General features: G+C 43.9%; 1 protein-coding gene across 3 annotated transcripts in view; it reads left to right on the top strand.

The window, feature by feature from the left end:
- The window catches only part of LOC147460000 (EKC/KEOPS complex subunit tprkb-like protein), a 95,824-nt gene that overhangs the window by 37,247 nt on the left and 40,365 nt on the right, over window positions 1-18,212 (top strand). For 2 of the 3 annotated variants that reach the window (XM_086511156.1, XM_086511158.1), the window contains exons 2-4: window positions 8,978-9,044; window positions 9,750-9,872; window positions 9,966-10,049. In XM_086511156.1, the coding sequence (XP_086367282.1) occupies window positions 8,978-9,044; window positions 9,750-9,872; window positions 9,966-10,049 (274 nt within the window). Of the gene's footprint in view, window positions 1-8,882; window positions 9,045-9,749; window positions 9,873-9,965; window positions 10,050-18,212 lie in introns of those variants that run through there. The other variant, XM_086511157.1, reaches the window with a different exon arrangement.

The raw sequence follows: 18,212 nt of genomic DNA, 5'->3' as shown, positions 1-18,212 counted from the left end.
TTTGGAATTTGTTTGAAATGGATGGTATCTGTTTTGAACCTGTCTTGGTGCAGATTTGAATTGTTTGACTTTGGTTTTAATACTGGTTTCAATGATTGGTGATTTTACTCCCGGGTGGAGTAGTGAGAAATGATGTTTGAGAATGCTTGTTCATACTCATGGCTTGGACCCTTGTGGTTATTTGCGGGGGGAGTATTGAATGATTGAAAAGTGCTATTTTTACTCATGGCCCGGACCCTTGTGGTTATTTATGGGTGGAGTATTGTTGTTGTTACTTATGTCCCGGACCTGGATGGTTATGCGGGAGGAGTATTAAGAAGTCTGAGCAGTGGTTACTCTCAGCACCTCCAAACGACGCAAGCTGCGGTCTGGGGGGCGTTTGTTGTAAAAGACCTCTATATCTCATGGCTCGGACCTTTTTAGGTTATATGCGAGAGGAGTGATGAGGGAGTCGTTGAATAGCTCATGGCCCGGACCTGGATGGTTATTTGCGGGGGGAGTGTTCATTGGCGACTTTATGTTTCTATGTCTTGTAACATGCATATGCGAGCATTTGTGCTGCATTGTGATGTGCCAACTACTGAATATTCCTAATTGAATGAGATTGCCTCGGTAAGTAATTTTAGTGCATCAAGACACCCGTGGAAGATCAGTACAGTCTGGGTGTGATGGCTAATTTTACTACGCCGGAATATCTTGAGTTCCGATCTGGACGAAAGGAGAAGCTAACTCCTTGATCAAAACAGCCGAAAAGAGAAGCTAACTCCTTGATCAAAAGAGTAGAAACGAGAAGCTAACTCCTTAATAAAAAGAGCAAACTGATTGTCCCTTGGAAATATTTGAGCTTACTTGAGTTGTTTTGCAGATATGTTGTAATCGCGGACGATTACTCTCTCTCAAGAAGGGGAGATGTAACAAACTGCTGACGTGTCAAAGCCTAAAGAATGGAGCCAACTTACAGATGCCAGCCAAGGGGCCTAAACCCTAAGAAGAGCAAGTAATAGGAGAAGTTCTACCACCTTATGGGGACCCCGACCGATGGGGCCCCGAGTGACATAAAGGATTAAAATAAAGCAGGACCCGCGCACATGCAAAAACTGATGAAGTGGCAGATTTCTTAAAATTGCCCTGACATGATGACCTGGCAGGCTGTACGGATTTCCTCGTTTTGTGTTGGTTGATGACGTGGCAGGCTATATGGATTTCCATGATTTACGTTGACAGCTTTTTGGCTTTGCTTTTGGACCCGATGCTTACGAGTTTGAAGGCTTTTTACTCTAAACTGCTTTTGGGGCCTAGGGCCTTTAAATATGAGGTTAGGGCTCATTCTCTGGCATGCTTCCTGGAGAAGGTGGAGAGTCTGGAGTACCGGCTTGTACAGTGTTGATGCAATATAAAGAAATACCTGAAGGGGCGCCAAGGTTTGGGGCCAATACTCTCTGGGGTGGAATTCCGCCACTCCGTGTCGCGTGTTGTCTCTGTCTCTCAATTTAATTGTTAATGAAGTGCTAAAAGTTTGTTCAGTCTATTCTTTTCTATTGGCACGTGATGCCCGTCTTGTGACAGTGGTATCAGAGAATTAGCCGTGTGCTTTTCTGAAAGCATACCGGTCCTACAAAAGAGCAGACAGAGCTATTGGAATTTTATTTGAGGTATCTTGGCCTGCCAATTCGGACTTATCAGCCACTCCCACCCTTACTTCATCGCGCATGGGGCGCGCTCTTGTCTTCACCGCTCATGTCTTACAAGGCATAAGCCAATTAAGATCACTTGCAAGAGAAGGATACGGATTTGTTTCAAGTCTCTATTTTTCTCAGAAACAGTGCCATGCAGATGTTGATAGCTACCAAGCAGCATACTCCAAGTACTTGGCAAGCTTGCAAGAAAATTTTTGCCCGAAGTTATAGGGTTTGTGACATCTTCCTTTGGAGTGCAACTTCTGGCAGAGTGAGGTATCCTGAAATGCTTTCCATGGAAACCCTAGCTGATTATAACTTGAAATTTCTCGACATCTCTCAGTAGATATCTCTTCACGGGCAGATGACCTTGGAGGTCCAGAGCGATTGCTATCTTGGGACTACCATCGTCGTCAAAGAAACATGTTTGTCCGAGAGCTGATGGACCACGCTGTGCTCAACTACGACCTTATGGAATGAACCTAACCCTAATTTTTGGTGCAGGTTTCAGGATGAAAAGTCAGTCGATTTTTCGAGCTCGACTGATGTCGAGATTGCTTTTTAAGTTTGAAATCTGTTTGAGAACTTGTTTGGTGATCTTGTTTGGAATTTGTTTGAAATGGATGGTATTTGTTTTGAACCTGTCTTGGTGCAGATTTGAATTGTTTGACTCTGGTTTTAATACTGGTTTCAATGATTGGTGATTTTACTCCCGTGTCGAGTAGTGAGAAATGATGTTTGAGAATGCTTGTTCATACTCATGTCCGAGACCCTTGTGGTTATTTGGGGAGGGACTATTGAATGATTGAAAAGTGTTGTTTTTACTCATGGCCCGGACCCTTGTGGTTATTTACGGGGGGAGTATTGTTGTTGTTACTTATGTCCCGGACTTGGATGGTTATGCGGGAGGAGTATTAAGAAGTCTGAGCAGTGGTTACTCTCAGCACCTCCAAACGACGCAGGTTGCGGTCTGGGGTCCGTTTGGTTGTAAAAGGCCTCTATATCTCATGGCCTGGATCTTTTTAGGTTATATGCGGGAGGAGTGATGAGGGAGTCGTTGAATAGCTCATGGCCCAGACCTGGATGGTTATTTTCGGGGGGATTGTTCATCGGCGACTTGATGTTTCTATGCCTTGTAACATGCATATGTGAGCATTTGTGTTGCATTGTGATGTGTCAACTACTGAATATTCCTAATTGGATGAGATTGCCTGGGTATATAATTTTAGTGCATCAAGACACCCGATCAGTACAGTCTGGGTGTGATGGCTAATTTTATGATACCGGAATATCAATAGTGCCGTTTTGGACGAAAGGAGAAGCTAACTCCTTGATCAAAACAGCCGAAAGGAGAAGCTAACTCCTTGATCAAAAGAGCAGAAAGGAGAAGCTAACTCCTTAATAAAAAGAGCAAACGGATTGTCCCTCGGAATGTCCCTCGGAAATTTTTGAGCTAACTTGAGTTGTTTTATAGATATGCTGTAATCGCGGACGATTACTCTCTTTCAAGAAGGGAGATGTAACAAACTGCTGACGTGTCAACCTAAAGAATAGAGCCAACTTACAGATGCCGGCTGAGGGGCCTAAACCCTAAGAAGAGCAAGTAATAGAAGAAGTCCTACCAACTTATGGGGACCCCGTCCAATGGGGCCCTAAGTGACATAAAGGATTAAAATAAAGCAGGACCCGCACACACACAAAAACTTATGACGTGGCAGATTTCTGAAAATTGCGTTGGCATGATGACGTGGTAGGCTGTACTGATTTCCGCCTATTGCACTGGTTGATGACGTGGCAGGCTATACGGATTTCCGTGATTTACGGTGACAGCTTTTTGGCTTTGCTTTTGGACCGGATGCTTTTGAAGTTGAAGGCTTTTTACCTTAAACTGCTTTTGGGGCCTAGGGCCTTTAAATATGAGGTTAGGGCTCATTCTCTAGCATGCTTCCTGGAGAAGGTGCAGAGTTTGGAGTACTGGCTTGTACTGTGTTGATGCAATATAAAGAAATACCGAAAGGGGCGCCAAGGTTTGGGCCCAATACTCTCTGGGGTGGAATTCCACCACTCCGTGTCGCGTGTCGTCTGTCTCTCTCTCTTAGTTCAATTGTTAATGAAGTGCTAAAAGTGTGTTCAGTCTGTCCTTTTCTATTGGCACGTGGTGCCCGTCGTGTGACAGTGGTATCAGAGCATCAGCCGTGTGCTTTCCTACAAAAGAGCAGACATAGCTATTGGAATTTTATTCGAGGTATCTTGACCCTCCAACACGGACTTATCAGCCACTCCCACCCTTACTTCATTGCGCATCGGGCGCACTCCCGTCTTCACCGTTCATGTCTTACAGGGCATAAGCCAATTAAGATCACTTGCAATAGAACGATTCAGATTTGTTTCAAGTCACTGTTTTTCTCAGAAACTATGCCATGCAAATGTTGATAGCTACCAAGCAGCATACTCCAAGTACTTGGCAAGCTTTCAAGAAAAATTTTGCCCAAAGTTGTATGGTTTCTGACATCTTCCTTCGGAGTGTAATTTATGGCAGGGTGGGGTATCATGAAATGCTTGCCATGGAAACCCTAGCAGCTTATAACTTGAAATTTCTCAACATCTCTCAGTAGATGTCTCTTCACGAGCAGATGACCTTGGAGGTCCAGTGCGATTGCTATCTTGGGACTACCATTGTCGTCAAAAAAACATTGTTTGTCCGAGAGCTGATGGACCATGCTCTGCTCAACTACGACCCTATGGATTGAACCTAACCCTAATTTTTGGTGCAGGTTTCAGGATGGGAAGTCAGTCGACTTTTCTAGCTCGACTGATATCGAGATTGCTTTTTAAGTTTGAAATCTGTTTGAGAACTTGTTTTGTGATCCTGTTTGGAATTTGTTTGAAATGGATGGTATCTGTTTTGAACCTGTCTTGGTGCAGATTTGAATTGTTTGACTCTAGTTTTAATACTAGTTTCAATTATTGGCGATTTTACTCCCATGTGGAGTAGTGAGAAATGATGTTTGAGAATGCTTGTTCATACTCATGGCCGGGACCCTTGTTGTTATTTGCAGGGTGAGTATTGAATGATTGAAAGTGCCGTTTTTACTCATGGCCCGAACCCTTGTGGTTATTTACGGGGGGAGTATTGTTGTTGTTACTCATGTCCCGAACCTGGATGGTTATGCGGGAGGAGTATTAAGAAGTCTGAGCAGTGGTTACTCTCAACACCTCCAAAGGACGCAGGTTGCGGTATGGGGGGCGTTTGGTTGTAAAAGGCCTCTATATCTCATGGCCCGGATCTTTTTAGGTTATATTCGGGAGGAGTGATGAGGGAGTCGTTGAATAGCTCATGGCCCGGACCTGGATGGTTATTTTCGGGGAGAGTGTTCATCGGTGACTTTATGTTTCTATGTCTTGTAACATGCATATGTGAGCATTTGTGTTGCATTGTGATGTGCCAACTACTGAATATTCCTAATTGGATGAGATTGCCTGGGTATGTAATTCTAGTACATCAAGACACCCAATCAGTACGGTCTGGGTGTGATGGCTAATTTTATGACACCTGAATATCAAGAGTGCTGATCTGGGCGAAAGGAGAAGCTAACTCCTTGATCAAAACAGCCGAGAGGAGAAGCTAACTCCTTGATCAAAAGAGCAGAAAGGAGAAGCTAACTCCTTAATAAAAAGAGCAAACTGATTGTCCCTCGAAATGTCCCTCGGAAATTTTTGAGCTAACTTGAGTTGTTTTGCAGATATGCTGTAATCGTGGACGATTACTCTCTTTCAAGAAGGGGAGATGTAACAAACTACTGATGTGTCAACCTAAAGAATGGAGCCAACTTACAGATGCCGGCCGAGGGGCCTAAACCCTAAGAAGAGCAAGTAATAGAAGAAGTCCTACCAACTTATGGGGACCCCGTCCAATGGGGCCCCAAGTGACATAAAGGATTAAAATAAAGCAGGACCCGCACAAACGGAAAAATTGATGACGTGGCAGATTTTTGAAAATTGCGCTGGCATGATGACGTGGCAGGCTTTACGGATTACTGCGTTTTGCACTGGTTGATGACGTGACAGGCTATACGGATTTCCGTGATTTACGCTGATAGTTTTTTGGGTTTGCCTTTGGACCGGATGCTTTTGAGTTTGAAGGCTTTTTACTTTAAACTGCTTTTGGGGCCTAGGGCCTTTAAATATGAGGTTAGGGCTCATTCTCTAGCATGCTTCCTGGAGAAGGTGCAGAGTTTGGAGTACCGGCTTGTACTGTGTTGATGCAATATAAAGAAATACCGAAAGGGGCGCCAAGGTTTGGGGCCAATACTCTCGGGGGTGGAATTCCGCCACTCCGTGTCGCGTGTCGTCTCTCTCTCTCTCTCTCTCAGTTCAATTGTTAATGAAGTGCTAAAAGTCTGTTCACTCTGTTCTTTTCTATTGGCACGTGGTGCCCTTCTTGTGACAGTGGTATCAGAGCATCAGCCGTGTGCTTTTCTGAAAGCATACCGGTCCTACAAAAGAGCAGACAGAGCTATTGGAATTTTATTTGAGGTATCTTGGCCTGCCAACCCGGACTTATCAGCCACTCCCACCCTTACTTCATCGCGCATCGGGCGCGCTCCTGTCTTCACTGGTCATGTCTTACAGGGCATAAGCCAATTAAGATCACTTGCAAGAGAAGGATACGGATTTGTTTCAAGTCACTGTTTTTCTCAGAAACAGTGCCATGGAGATGTTGATAGCTACCAAGCAGCATACTCCAAGTACTTGGCAAGCTTGCAAGAAAATTTTTGCCCGAAGTTATAGGGTTTGTGACATCTTCCTGTGGAGTGTAACTTCTGGCAGAGTGGGGTATCCTGAAATGCTTGCCATGGAAACCCTAGCAGATATAACTTGAAATTTCTCAACATCTCTCAGTAGATGTCTCTTCACGAGCAGATGACCTTGGAGGTCCAGTGCGGTTGCTATCTTGGGACTACCATCGCCCTCAAAGAAACATTGTTTGTCCGAGAGCTCATGGACCATGCTGTGCTCAACTACGACCTTATGGAATGAACCTAACCCTAATTTTTGGTGCAGATTTCAAGGTGGAAAGTTAGTCGACTTTTCGAGCTCGATTGATGTCGAGATTGCTTTTTAAGTTTGAAATCTGTTTGAGAACTTGTTTGGTGATCTTGTTTGGAATTTGTTTGAAATGGATGCTATCTGTTTTGAACCTGTCTTGGTGCAGATTTGAATTGTTTGACTCTGGTTTTAATACTGGTTTCAATGATTGGTGATTTTACTCCCGGGTGGAGTAGTGAGAAATGATGTTTGAGAATGCTTGTTCATACTCATGGCCGGGACCCTTGTGGTTATTGGCGGGGTGAGTATTGAATGATTGAAAGTGCTGTTTTTACTCATCGTCCGAACCCTTGTGGTTGGTTATTTACGGGGGGAGTATTGTTGTTGTTACTCATGGCCCGGACGTGGATGGTTATGCGGGAGGAGTATTGAGAAGTCTGAGCAGTGGGTACTCTCAGTACCTCTAAACAACGCAGGCTGCGGTCTGGGGGGCCTTTGGTTGTAAAAGGCCTCTATATCTCATGGCCCGGACCTTTTTTAGGTTATTTGCGGGAGGAGTGATGAGGGAGTCGTTGAACAGCTCATGGCCCGGACCTGGATGGTTATTTTCGGGGGGAGTGTTCATCGGTGACTTTATGTTTCTATGTCTTGTAACATGCATATGTGAGCATTTGTGTTGCATTGTGATGTGTCAACTACTGAATATTCCTAATTGGATGAGATTGCTTGGGTATGTATTTTTAGTGTTTCAAGACACCCGTGGAAGATCAGTACGGTCTGGGTGTGATGGCTAATTTTATTATGTCGGAATATCAAGAGTTCCGATCTGGACGAAAGGAGAAGCTAACTCCTTGATCAAAACAGCCGAAAGGAGAAGCTAACTCCTTGATCAAAACAGCCGAAAGGAAAAGCTAACTCCTTAATAAAATGAGCAAACCGATTGTCCCTCGGAAATTTTTGAGCTAACTTGAGTTGTTTTGCAGATATACTGTAATCGCGGACGATTACTCTCTTTCAAGAAGTGGAGATGTAACAAACTGCTGACGTGTCAAAGCCTAAAGAATGGAGCCAACTTACAGATGCCGGCCGAGGGGCCTAAACCCTAAGAAGAGCAAGTAATAGAAGAAGTCGTACCAACTTATGGGGACCCCGACCGATGGGGCGCCAAGTGACATAAAGGATTAAAATAAAGCAGGACCCGTACACACGCAAAAAGTGATGACGTGGCAGATTTTCGAAAATTGCGCTGGCATGGTGATGTGACAGGTTGTACAGATTTTCGCGTTTTGCGTTGGCTGATGACGTGGCAGGCTATACGGATTTCTGTGATTTACGCTGACAGTTTTTTGGGTTTGCTTTTGGACCGGATACTTTTGAGTTTGAAGGCTTTTTACTTTAATCTGCTTTTGGGGCCTAGGGCCTTTAAATATGAGGTTAGGGCTCATTCTCTAGCATGCTTCCTGGAGAAGGTGCAGAGTCTGGAGTATCGGCTTGTATTGTGTTGATGCAATATAAAGAAATACCGAAAGGGGCGCCAAGGTTGGGGCCAATATTCTGTGGGGTGGAATTCCGCCACCCGTGCCACGTGGTCTCTCTCTCTCTCTCTCTCTCTCTCTCTCTCTCTCTCTCTCTCTCTCTCTCTCAGTTCAATTGTTAATGAAGTGCTAAAAGTCCGTTCAGTCTGTTCTTATCTATTGGCACGTGGTGCCCGTCTCACGTCACTTTCATTTGTGGCTTACTATTTTGAGAATGGATACTTGCTGATATTTAACACTACATGGATGGTTGATATAAGTTAAGAAGGTTATTAGTAGGATATGGATAACAACTGATAGGTTTGTTGACATTTGTAATACGTATTCGAGGCTAACGAATCTATTGTCTTGTTTATATGGATGCAAGTGGGGACTTTATCTTTACCTAGGATCTTTTTGGCTAAGCTGTTGTCCACCACCGTTGAACCTAGCCTCTTTCACTTCAAATGAATCAAAGACTGAGTTGTTTTTGTGCTAACGAAAGCTAGCTGTCTTTTGAACTGCTATCTTCTTTTGTGTATAAGTCTAAAAATAGCAAAACACACACACACACACACACACACACACACACACACACACACACACGCGCGCGCGCGTGCGCACACACACACATCGAGGTGCTTCTCTTGTTCTGTTTATGTCCAACAACGTATTTGCCCGTTTTGATGTGTTTTTTAGGTGTTTTGCATACAACCTTACAATTACTTTATTTTGTAGGGAGCTCTTGCAGGCTGTCCAAACAGGGTCTCTTGAGCCAGATTTGGCCTTGTTCAATGCTTCTTTGGTAATTCCTTCTCTTGAAATATGAAGACCTTAGAATCGTGTATATGCTCCTGGGCATGTTTTTCTTTTGGTGGAATAAGTTTTTTGTTCAAATTTATGGAATGAGGTTATAGAAGTACAATAGAAAGTAAATCGGGAACAGCACACTGTTTCATGAGTCAGTATCTCCAATGTCCATGAAATGCGATAAGTACAAAAGCAGGAAAATTCTAGACGCATGATATGTTAGATGTCTAATGAATATTTCTATTTGTTAGAAGTCAAAGCTTACAATGATTCTTTTTATTTCTGAACTACCATGGGTCTATACCTTGCACTTTCGTTTAGAGTTGAATCTGAGCTTATCCTGGATTCATCTAGGTATATATATATTGTTTCACACTAGTCTACGTAATACTTCGTACATAACATACCGATCATGCATCGAACACTACATGTATTTCTACCTCGATCCATATGGCTATAAGTTTCTCTCTAGTAAAGTACATTCTTCCTTATATTCAGTTACAAGTTATAGCTCATAAGGTTTCACAGAATCTTTCTTTTTGGATGCATGGTTGGTAGACTGTTGGATTTTTTTTCCTTCTGTCACACTCAATTGTGAGATCATTTTCTTCTAGCAAATGGCAGAATTCAAACATCCTGATGATAATGGCAACGTGTGCTATTCAGTGCTTACAGAGTACTCTGTATCTTTTACGTTCAGGTTCCAGATTTGTTCCCTTTGCTAGTTGCAGCGCATAAAACGGTGCTAGCTTTAAGTCAGAGTACCTTGGTCACTCGTACTCTCCATTCTGAACTGATATACAACTTTTCTGGATCAAAACATGTATGTCATACCCACTGTACTTCTGATTGCACCCTCAAAAGAACTTGTGTCAATGTTTGAATATCTTGCGTTAAAGTTTGGGCAACTGTGCAGATAACAGAATCACTAAGAAGATGTGGTTTGAATGAAAGCTCAACCTATGTTCTGGTTGCAAGGTTCAATGCAACAGTTGCAGAGGTACTTTATCTTATTTCTGGATGTCACTAGTTGGTCTCCTCTTTGAAGCAGAGTGATGAAAGAGCTCACCACTTGATTGCATTGTAAGGGGAGTCTTCTTATGTCTTACATTGCCCCCCCTCTCCCCCCTTTTGTTCTCTTTCCCTTTTTCTTGGTGATGCCATAGCCTATATTGCACTCTGACATGGTATCAAAACCCAAGGTGATACTCGAACTCCATGTTTTTTATTGATTTATTTGAGATGGATCATTAGTAGAAGTTCCATTCAAGGCAGCAATTAATCCAACTTTTGGACGTGGTTTCTTAGGTGGAGGATTTATCAGTCAAAGAAGTTCACATTTTTTTGTTAGGGCACTCTTCAGATATGTAGTTCTTCTGTCCACATGTACAACCCTTCCTTTTGAAGCGTTATAGGATTTATCCCTTGGAGTCCTCCATCTTTGTGCCATTTTGTAAGTCGTACCTCTCATATCCTTATTTCGTGTTGGAAGTGTTGGTTTCTTTTGAGAAGTCGACGCCGTCTTTACAAACCCAAATCCTTCTTTATTATTTGATAGCCAATCTGGAAACATGCCTTAAGTTCCAACTCAAGTTAGCCAACAAGGTAGTGTCGGACCGGAAAAGGCAGTCCCACCGTGTATAATTCAACTTGGTTAGCTAAGTAAGAATCTTTTGGTTTACAGAGAACAAGGAAGTGCATTACTCTGGTACAATGCTAAGGAAGAATCTTTCGGTTACAAAGAACAAGGAAGTGCATTACTCTGATACAATTGTACCACTTTAGACACATGTTTCAAATAATTACCTGTGAACCACTAGAATTTGCAACACTAGAATCACTTTAACTCTTTAATACTTGAAAGAAATTGAACTTGTAATAATTAGTGAAGGTAGTGGGTTCAAAAACGACCATGAGCTGTGATGAGAAGGTAAAACAGTCTGTCTCCCAATGTAGCCATGCCAATTAGGAGGAGTAGCTGCATCAATCTCTCTCATACATGTAGCAACCCCTTTTTGGATCTCATAGGTAGCACCAATGACCTCTACACCAACCAAGGAAGCATCCAACCAACGACGTAAAGATGCGGCCTGACCATCATCCCGTCTAGCCCAATCAATGTGTGTCCTCTCACCTAGTTAATGGCCTCTGAATCTCACATATGCATCCCAAATAAGTGTTTGCCTCTCTACTTTGGTCCTCCTCTACACAAGAATGTGGGTGCCAAATCAAAGCAAGGAGCAAATCCATCCAAGTCCTCAACAAGCAGCACCTAAAGGTGACAAGTGAGACATATCTTGTCACGTGCACATGGCTTTGTGTGCCATGTGGACATGCTTCATCTACTTCCAAAGCCAATTTTCCACCTATCCCTAGACAGGAGTGTCAAGAATCCTAGGAGGATTAGTATCGACAATTTTGTGAGCCTGTTTGCAGGACTTGCATGTCTGGACAAGTCCATTAGATTAGGTTTTCCAATTTTTAACCCTCTTGTATAAATCGTTTGTACAAGCATTTTGACAGATGTTATTACACTACGGTGGGCATCTGGCTTGACAAGCGTGTAGGTCTAGGTTAGAGGAATGTGTTGGTCTGGTCGGTTTGTTAAATGTTTCACTGAGCAGCGAGTTATTGCCCGGGTGCATGCATTTGCACATTTTTACTGATCTAACCTAAATGTCTTGACCTGGCCAAAAAGTTCTATAAAGGAAGCAGCCTTGCCAGCGTTTCCATCAGTTGCAGATAGCACAAGATCAGCCCTAGCGTTTTTCTGCAGATTGGCCTTGGCATTTTTGCATCCAAGCAGCGGATCAGCCCCAGCGCCATCCCTTGGCGACAGATCAACCCAACGTTTTCAAATTTCAGCCCTTTCACTCATTGAAACCAGCTAGGATTTGTCACCGCTAGCTTCTTTGTTGCAGCTGTCACGGGGACGGGCACCACGTGCCAATGGAAAAGAACAGATTGAACAACTTTAAGCACTTCAAATAACAACTCAAGTGAAAGAGATAGAGAGTGCACGACACACGAGACGGGAGTGGCGGAGTTCCACCCCGAGAGAGCACTGGCCCCAAACCTTGGCACCCTGGCCCCCTTTTGGTATTTCTTTATGTGAGGTCCTCAACCCTGAGAAGATTGGAGCGACTTGACAGATGGCCTTCCTTTATTCTTCTTTTCCATTGACGACACCCTATTCTGTTTCCACAAAGTAGAGATACGAGCAACAGAAGAGAGGAAGTCCTCTATCCATCGTTTACGTGGTTAGAAGGGTCATACGCCACAAGCCAGGTCGATAAATCTAGGATTCTAATGAAGCTGCTTCTTAACATAAAGATGAAATCCCATTGACATATTTAGAATCCATAAACAATGCTTTTTTCCCCACATTTAAGAGGTACGGCCGCCATCCATAAACCATAAATATGATACGAAACTTAGTTTAAACTAAATAGTAATCTTGTGTCACGTAGATTTGGATCATCTCGACTCATGGCACAATGAGTCTCTAATTTCACTTCTCTTAATAAGAGGGAGTGGAGAGTTTCTCGATTAATCGAGACCACCCATCCTTGACTGGCAACCTGAGCCAGCCCTCACTTTCCACCCCACATTCACACTTTTTACCACACTGTTTAACATATACAAACAATGTTCCTTAATTAATTCCAAACACAGGTTCTTTTTACAGCCCTTCAAACAATACCAAAACTGTTCAAACAAAGCCTAATGAAAACAACCCTATTATTCAACAAAAATAAAAATTCCAATTTCTCATGAGTTGCCGCTACTCGCGGACTTTCTTTGTCTAACCAATAGAGCCTTTGCAAAGGATTTATTCGCTAATCGCAAATTGCGCAACCTTCCCATCTCGCTAACCGCGAGGCATCTTGCTAACCGCCAGACATCCCATTACCCGCGAGGCATCCCGCTAACCGGGAGGCATCTTGCTAACCGCCAGGCATCCCGCTACCCGCGAGGCATCCTGCTAACTGCGACGAACAAAAGAGAGCCGATAACCTTATCTTAATCTCCGCTAACCGCGGGATCATCTCGCTATCCGCGAGGAACAAAAGATATTCTTTCAACAATTCTTCTCTTTAAACGATTCTTCAAACACGATCACCCAATTCTTTATATTAATCAGAATCCACTTATCAAACAATATCAATTTATTAAGCAATAACAATTCAACAAACTGTGACTATTTATCAAACAGTCTTTTACTAATCTATGAAAACATATGTTTGTTTCTTGTGATAAATCACGTTTCTCGGACAGTTTAAGGGGTTCCCTATGCTTAGCTTCCCAAGTCAAACATGAATAGCAATGCATAATTATAAATTTGTCTTACCGGATTTGAAGCGCGTGCGGCTAACTCCTGTGCTAGAGGTTGGATGGCTTCGACTTCTTCTTCGGTTGCTGCTTCCGCATGAGATACGTTCGAAGTAGACACCTTTCTTCCCACCTTCCTTGGTGGTGCAATGGCATGGGCGTCCTTAGAACTTCGCGTTACACACTTTGGAGCCATAGCTTCGGAATAGAGAAAAGAAAAGTGCGTTGTTGGGGAGAAAGAGAGAGTGTGTTCACAAACCGGGAGACGGCACGTCGACGATTGGAGATGGAGATGGCTTGAAGATGAGAGGTTAAGGGAGAGAGCCTCCCTCCGGTGCGTCGTTGCAAGAGAGCTTCCGCTTCCGTAGATGTGGGTGTTCAAAGTGAGAGGAGAAGGGTCCTGTTGCTAATTGGACTATTTTCTTATTTTTAATGATTAATTTCTTTTTTAGGATATTTTATTATGTGCACTAAGAACTGTTAAAAGATTGTAGCTACAGGAACTGCCATCAGGAATGGACAACTCTGATGTGTCATTTGATGGGTGACGGTAAACATCGCGAAGGAGTTTCCGTACGTTCGGTGGAAAGGGCTGGGTTACGAGTGCCCCTGATGCGTCACATGATGGGTGGCGGGTGCATCAGTAAGGGGGCATTCTGTAGGCTAAGGAGGAAATCCGAACTGAGTAAGAAATACGCGTAAGAACGCAAGCACAAGAAGAAAGATGGGTTCAATGAAGCTTTTTATGAAAAGCAGGAACAATCGCGGGAAAGCAGACACTTTCCCGCGAGGAATCTATGTTTGCATTGCATTCATGCATGTGGTTGCATCCAGGGATGCCTGGGAAGTGTTGTGAAATGCATTGGTTTTAACTTATAAGGTTTTATTGAGTTTTTGGGCAGGTTCAGACCAATTTTAAAATATGCCGGCCGCCCACTTAATAAGTGGGCAGCCACTTAGAAGATAAAGCAACAAAACCAGCCAGCAAATTCTCTCTCCCTATTTCGGGTAGAACAGCGCCAAAAAAAAAAAAAAACAGCCGCGATCTCTACGCGAGTTGTTATTCGTGCCGTGGCCAGGGAGCTATAAAAGCACCACATGCCCTCACTCACAGGAGGTACCAACGTCAGCAATAGAAGACTCTGCCGCAAGAGATTGCGAGACTACGAAGCACGGAAGTCGCTTTTTCCCGCGCAAGAGCGACATGTATCTATTGTGGATTCACCATATGAATTGTTGTCACGTGTTTGTGTGGTTTGTTTTGCAGGAATCTCCCGTCTTATGGGAAGGCCCTTAATGGGAAGTACGGCTTCATGCCTAAGTCCCTTACGGGAAAGTACGGCTTCACGCCTAAGTCCCTTACGGGAAAGTACGGCTTCGCACCTAAGGCCCTTACGGGAAGGAACGGCCTTGTGCCCAAGCCCTTTACGGGAAAGCACGACCTTCGGGTCTAAGATTACAGAACGGAGGGGTTCCCTCGGGTTCTCGTGCTTGTATACGAATTCTCCCTGAATAAAAGAATACTCTTAACGGGGGGGGACCAGCCCATCTTCTGGTCCCCAATACTGTGTCGATCTTCTCCCTTCTCTCACATTTGCAAAGTATTTTCATTTTCAGATTTTCAAGTGCTCGTGTACGCTCGCGTTTTGTGACAGTGGTATCAGAGCTCGGACTCCTCTCTTTCTTTGCAAAGAAGGACGATTCCGGGAAGAACGGGAAGAACCATGTCGAGCCAAGGGAGAAGCATTGAAGAGGAGCTTCAACAAGTGCAAGCTCAGCTTGCGGAGTTGCAACAAATTTTAGTGTTGCCAGACGTCCAAAAGCTTTTGGGCGGAATGAAGAAAACGAATGGAACTGATGTAGTCAAGCATCCAGACAACACTGTTGGCTTGAGACCATAGGAGGCAAGAAAAGAAGAACGTGCCGAGGTGCACAAAGGATCTTCGGATAGTAATGAACGGCCTACTCCAAGGAAAGGCCAGGAAAAAGCGCTCTCTTTGCTAGACGAGAGCAAGGACATGTCTATCTCATTTCCATCGTACTCTCCTGATTATGCTTCTACTTCTCGATCATCTCGTCAGAAGGAGGAAGCCGCTATTACTACTACTCTTCATCAACCTTAAGATAAGCCTCGATTCAAGAAGCATGGTCGCAAGTCTCAACATCGCATGAGAGTCTTCAAATTGGGCGACAAGGACATCAAGTTCGAAACCTACAATGGCAGGGAGACATCTCGAAAGCACTGTCCTTCATCAGACAGTTTGAAGTCGCCTTTACCAATGGGCACTTCACAAAAAGATCCAAATTACGCCATGTGGGGATGCACCTCAAGGAAACGGCAAGTAATTGGTGGCTAACCAAGATTCTCGAAGGTTCTCAAGCCAGAACTTTGGAGAGCTTCAAATCTGAATTTTATGAACAATTTCTTCCACGTGACTTCGAGCAGGACATACGGAAAGAATGGGATTGGCTTGCCCAGAAGGAACATGAAAAAGTAACGACCTATGTGGACAAGTATTGGTCGGTTCTTCTGAAGGTCACTCCCTTCATGAAGATTGCCGACGAGGAAAAGAAAAGAAAGTTCGAAGCGGGTCTCCAACCGCAGCTTCGAAAGAGTATGAAGGTGTATCCGCATGATACTCTTCAAAGGATGATGGAGTCAGCAATCATTGCTGAGGATTTGCACTCAACTGGGACGCACACTCAACTGGGACGCCCAGAAAGATGGAGCATAGCACTTACCGTGCAAGACAAAGAGGGGTCTACGATGACCAAGGGTGAACGCTATCACTTCGGTGTATCACCAAGAATTAGAAGCACTACCGGATCTGTATCCGAATGATCCAGACTTCTTCACCATTTGGGGAAAGCTACATCGTGGAGAGAATGAGTTTCCCTATTCCATTCGGGACGGTTATCTCTACCACCATCATGCCATATGTGTGGCGGAACCATTAAGAAAGAAGATCATGGATGAAGCACACGCTTCGCCTTATGCGGGTCATCGGGGTATTCTCCCTACGACCTTAGCAATGGCAAGATATTTCTTTTGGCCTAGCCTTAAAGCAGACATTGATAAGTATGCCAGGGAATGCTTGGTTTGCCAAAAAGTGAAGTATGATCGGCATAAGACGCTTGGGTTGCTACAACCATTGCCTATGCCTAATGAACCTTGGGAAAGTATTGCCATGGACTTCATCATGGACCTCCCTAGAGCTCAGACTGGAAATGACGCGATCTGGACCATTGTGGACCGGTTTAGCAAGCAAGCACACTATATACCATTCAAGAAAACGATCAAAGCAGATCATATGGCTAGGGTCTTTCTAGCACAGATCTTTAAGCATCATGGAATGCCTAAGTCTATTGTGAGCGATCGAGATCCTCGCATGACAGGAAATTTTTGGCGTGCCTTGATGGATATTCTTGGTACAAAGTTGAATTTTTCATCTGCCTACCATCCTCAAACGGATGGGCAAAGTGAGATAGCCAATTCCACAATATTGGACATGTTAAAAGCTTTTGTGTCAGACCGGCAATCAGACTGGGAGAAATATTTGCCTCTTGTCGAGTATGCGTATAACAATACCATACACTCATCGATGGGGAAAGCACCTTTTGAGATTCTCTATGGTAAGCCTTTGCTTCCACCCATCCTTTTAACTAAGGATATGATCTTTGCAGTAGATGAGTATGTCCGGGATTTGGACACCGCCTACGGACAAGTTAGGAGAGCTATTCTACGCTCTCATGAAAAGCATAAGAAAGCTGCAGACAAGCAGAGAAGGAATCTAGACTTAACAGTCGGATAGTTAGTCTTACTCGAGTTTGAGAAGGCAAGACTTAAGAAACAAGCGTCTCATAAGGGGAAGGTGGTAAAACTTTCTACCCGTTACTATGGGCCGTTTAAGATCACTGAACGAGTGAATGATGTCACCTTCCGATTAGAGCTACCGCTTAATTGGAAGATCCATAATGCTTTCCATGTCAGTTTACTCCGGCCGTATGTGGGACCGCCTCCAAGCCAGCCTAGTGCTGAGGAACCTCCTGAGGTTGAGGAAACATAAGAAATACTCCAACCGGAGCAGATTGTAAGTCATCAGGAGCGGCCCCTTATGTCCGGAAATATAACACGGAAGTATTTGGTTAAGTTCAAGAATTATTCGAACTTAGATGCTCAGTGGATGACTCGGGAGGAATTAGCAGCTTATCCCGAGATACTAGGGGTATATGTCCAAGCACTACAGTTGAGGTCAACTGTTTAGAAGCCAGAGGGATGTTGCTAATTGGACTATTTTCTTATTTTTAATGATTAATTTCTTTTTTAGGATATTTTATTATGTGCACTAAGAACTGTTAAAAGATTGTAGCTACAGGAACTGCCATCAAGAACGGACAACTCTGATGTGTCATTTGATGGGTGACGGTAAACATCGCGAAGGAGTTTCCGTATGTTCGGTGGAAAGGGCCGGGTTACGAGTGCCCCTGATGCGTCACATGATGGGTGACGGGTGCATCAGTAAGGGGGCATTCCGTAGGCTAAGGAGGAAATCCGAACTGAGTAAGAAAATACGTGTAAGAACGCAAGCACAAGAAGAAAGATAGGTTCAATGAAGCTTTTTACGAAAAGCAGGAACAATCGCGGGAAGGCAGACGCTTGCCCGCGAGGAATCTATGTTTGCATTGCATTCGTGCATGTGGTTGCATCCAGGGACGCCTGGGAAGTGTTGTGAAATGCATTGGTTTTAACTTATAAGGTTTTATTGAGTTTTTGGGCAGGTTCAGACCAATTTTAAAATATGCCGGCTGTCCACTTATTATTTTTGGGCAG

The sequence above is a fragment of the Adiantum capillus-veneris genome, chromosome 4, assembly GCF_014529385.1.
Source record: "Adiantum capillus-veneris isolate H3 chromosome 4, ASM1452938v2, whole genome shotgun sequence".
In the NCBI taxonomy this organism is placed as follows: Eukaryota; Viridiplantae; Streptophyta; class Polypodiopsida; order Polypodiales; family Pteridaceae; genus Adiantum; species Adiantum capillus-veneris.
The sequence above is the reverse complement of the archived record's forward strand: the minus strand, read 5'-3'. Positions and strand labels throughout refer to the sequence as shown.